Consider the following 2,506-nt stretch of genomic DNA (forward strand, 5'->3'; position numbering starts at 1 on the left):
TCTAAATACTAGTTCTGATGTCTGTTTAATAAAAAAAGTGACTGGAATTTGTTATTGGAATCAAAAAATTCAAGAATTTCAATGGGATAAATTGTACCAGTTTAACTTTTAGCAATAAATGGTTAAAGGCATATTTTCTTAAATGTTAGTGGTCAGTGCTTGTCTTGATGCTATGGAGATCTGAGGAAAATTGCTGAATATTCAACCATGATCAGGGGTCCACAAACTAGACATCAAAGGCCTGATTCAGCCCACCTCCACATCCAATATCGGAGACCTGTGCCCCCCCACCCCCACATCTGGCCAGATGATAGACTCGTATGCAATGTCTTTTTTTTTTTTTCTTCCACCTTTCTACAGTCTGTGCCACCTATCTGAAACCAAATTGAATAGAACAGAATAGTGTTCTTTCTCCACATTGCAGTTCACTTTTTGGCTCTTCTTGAAAAGCAATTATGCTGCTGCTTCTATTTTTTTCCATTTTATTTTTTTAATATATAAATGGCACACCCTGTTCTGTGTCCTGATTGGCTGGAGACCTTGTCAATCTCCTCTGTGCTGCATCTCCTGTGTAGAAACGCACAGCTCTCTAGAGCTCCATAAATCTTTGATTGTAATCGGACTTCTTTTTTTTTTTCCTATAAAACTAGACTTATTTTTCTACGAATGTTTAAACAAGAGAAAAGTGTGAAAATGTTCATGATTGTCTGAAAGTACTATTTATAGGTTTAATTTTTGAAATATTTTCATATTTCTATGAAAATTACAGAAAGGGATTATTAAAATATGGTTGTGTAGCACTGAGAAACCGTAATTGTTTATGTTTAGGCAAACCTTGTGATTGTTGCAGTTTTTCTGTCGGCATACAAACTAACTGCAGACCCACATTCAAAGAAAACCGTTATGTGACCCTCACAAGAAAGTTTGAGAACTCTCTTCCTTCCTGTTTTCCAGCTACCTTTAGATTTTGGATTGGCTAAATCAAGTGTGTTGTCGGTTGCAAACTGAAACCCATTGATTCAGCTAATTGGCAGCAAGTTACAGCAGAGATTGTTGGAAAAACAAGCTAGTTTAGATCTGGATTGAACAACTCTGCTGAATTTGGGTAAAACTGAGGAAGCAAGCATTTTCCTAAATGCTGATTGAAGTGTTGCTATTTTTACTAGTGAATATCACCCACAATCTGACCTTTCAGTCGACCCTGAGGATTTCACCCCCCTTGCCCTACCTGGCATCAAACGTGCAGAAGGATTTGCTCCATCTGGGTTCCCGTCTGGACCCCCAGAAAACCAGCACTCCTCTCACTCCTCCGCCCAGCTTCGCCACTTCAACCGTTTCACGCCGCTGGCGAGCTGGTTCTCCGTGGCCCGGTTCAGACGTGCTCGACCACTCGGACGAGGCGTTCAGCATTGAGAGGGAGGCGCGCCTGCACAGACAGGCTGCAGGTAGGCGGCTCTGTTTCCTCGAGTGAAGTTTTCATTTAGTCTAATCCCGTTTATGCCCCTCAGCTGTGAATGAGGCCACGTTCACTTGGAGCGGTCAGCTGCCACCCAGAAACAACAAGGACCCCCTTTACTCTTGCAAGGTGTTTCTTGGTGGCGTGCCGTGGGACATCACAGAAGGTTAGGATAGTTATTATTCTGCATAATGTCCAATGTAAGCCTTCCTCTCACCAGTCCTTCTCTTTTAAGCTGGTCTGATCAACACTTTCAGTGGATATGGTCCTCTGACAGTAGAGTGGCCGGGTAAGGATGGAAAACACCCTCGCTGCCCCCCCAAAGGTAATGTTGCTAAAGGTAACAACAGTCTGGTAGGCCTAATTTTAATTTTTCCTTATTGGAGTGGAGCTGGGTGATCCTAATTATGGATACATTGACTGATCTAAATTTGCTCATAGTTTAAAGGATCAAAATGTATTTCATTTTACCAACAAGTTATCCTACACGCTGCACCTTGAAGATGCTCTGCACTGATTTGAATATTTTTTCATACTTTTGTATGCTTTAATTTTAAAATTTGAGGGTTTTTTTTATTACACATTTAGTTTTATTGAGTTGGTACTTTTATTTTGAAATCAGTCATGTTTTTTTCACTGAAAGATTCATGGCTCAGATCACCCAGCTCTGTCCTGGGACATGGTGGCACTGTGGTGAGTAACTCTTGAGCAGAACTCTTAGTTAGGGGTTGCGGTGAAGAACATGTGGTGACGGCAGCAGAGTCAGAGGCTTGGCTTACGCACGTCTTCCTGTAATTCATCTGAAGGGAAAACATGGTTTCTGTATGTAATGATCAGATGTACTATTATAATCCTTTAAGTCTCAAAAGTCAACATGGAAGACTGAAATAAAGTAGTTATCTGTTCTGTCTTTTAAAATATGGTTTTTACAAATGTAGCTACAATCAGTCAAATGAATAAGTTACTAAATGGTAAAATGATGATTATCCTGCATTAACGGTTTCCTCAGTTTTATTTTAAAATGTTTTTTGTGGAATCTCTAACTATTAA

The 2,506-nt window shown here is 40.1% G+C and overlaps 1 protein-coding gene across 3 annotated transcripts in view; it reads left to right on the forward strand.

Annotated features, from left to right (window-relative positions):
• LOC112160891 (cytoplasmic polyadenylation element-binding protein 1) overlaps window positions 1-2,506 on the forward strand; it is a 17,770-nt gene that overhangs the window by 7,029 nt on the left and 8,235 nt on the right. For 2 of the 3 annotated variants that reach the window (XM_024295757.1, XM_024295760.2), the window contains 3 exons: window positions 1,196-1,445; window positions 1,509-1,622; window positions 1,692-1,796. In XM_024295757.1, coding sequence (XP_024151525.1) covers window positions 1,196-1,445; window positions 1,509-1,622; window positions 1,692-1,796 — 469 coding nt within the window. The remainder of the gene's footprint in view (window positions 1-1,195; window positions 1,446-1,508; window positions 1,623-1,691; window positions 1,797-2,506) is intronic. The other variant, XM_024295758.1, reaches the window with a different exon arrangement.

This window comes from Oryzias melastigma, linkage group LG3 (assembly GCF_002922805.2).
Source record: "Oryzias melastigma strain HK-1 linkage group LG3, ASM292280v2, whole genome shotgun sequence".
In the NCBI taxonomy this organism is placed as follows: Eukaryota; Metazoa; Chordata; class Actinopteri; order Beloniformes; family Adrianichthyidae; genus Oryzias; species Oryzias melastigma.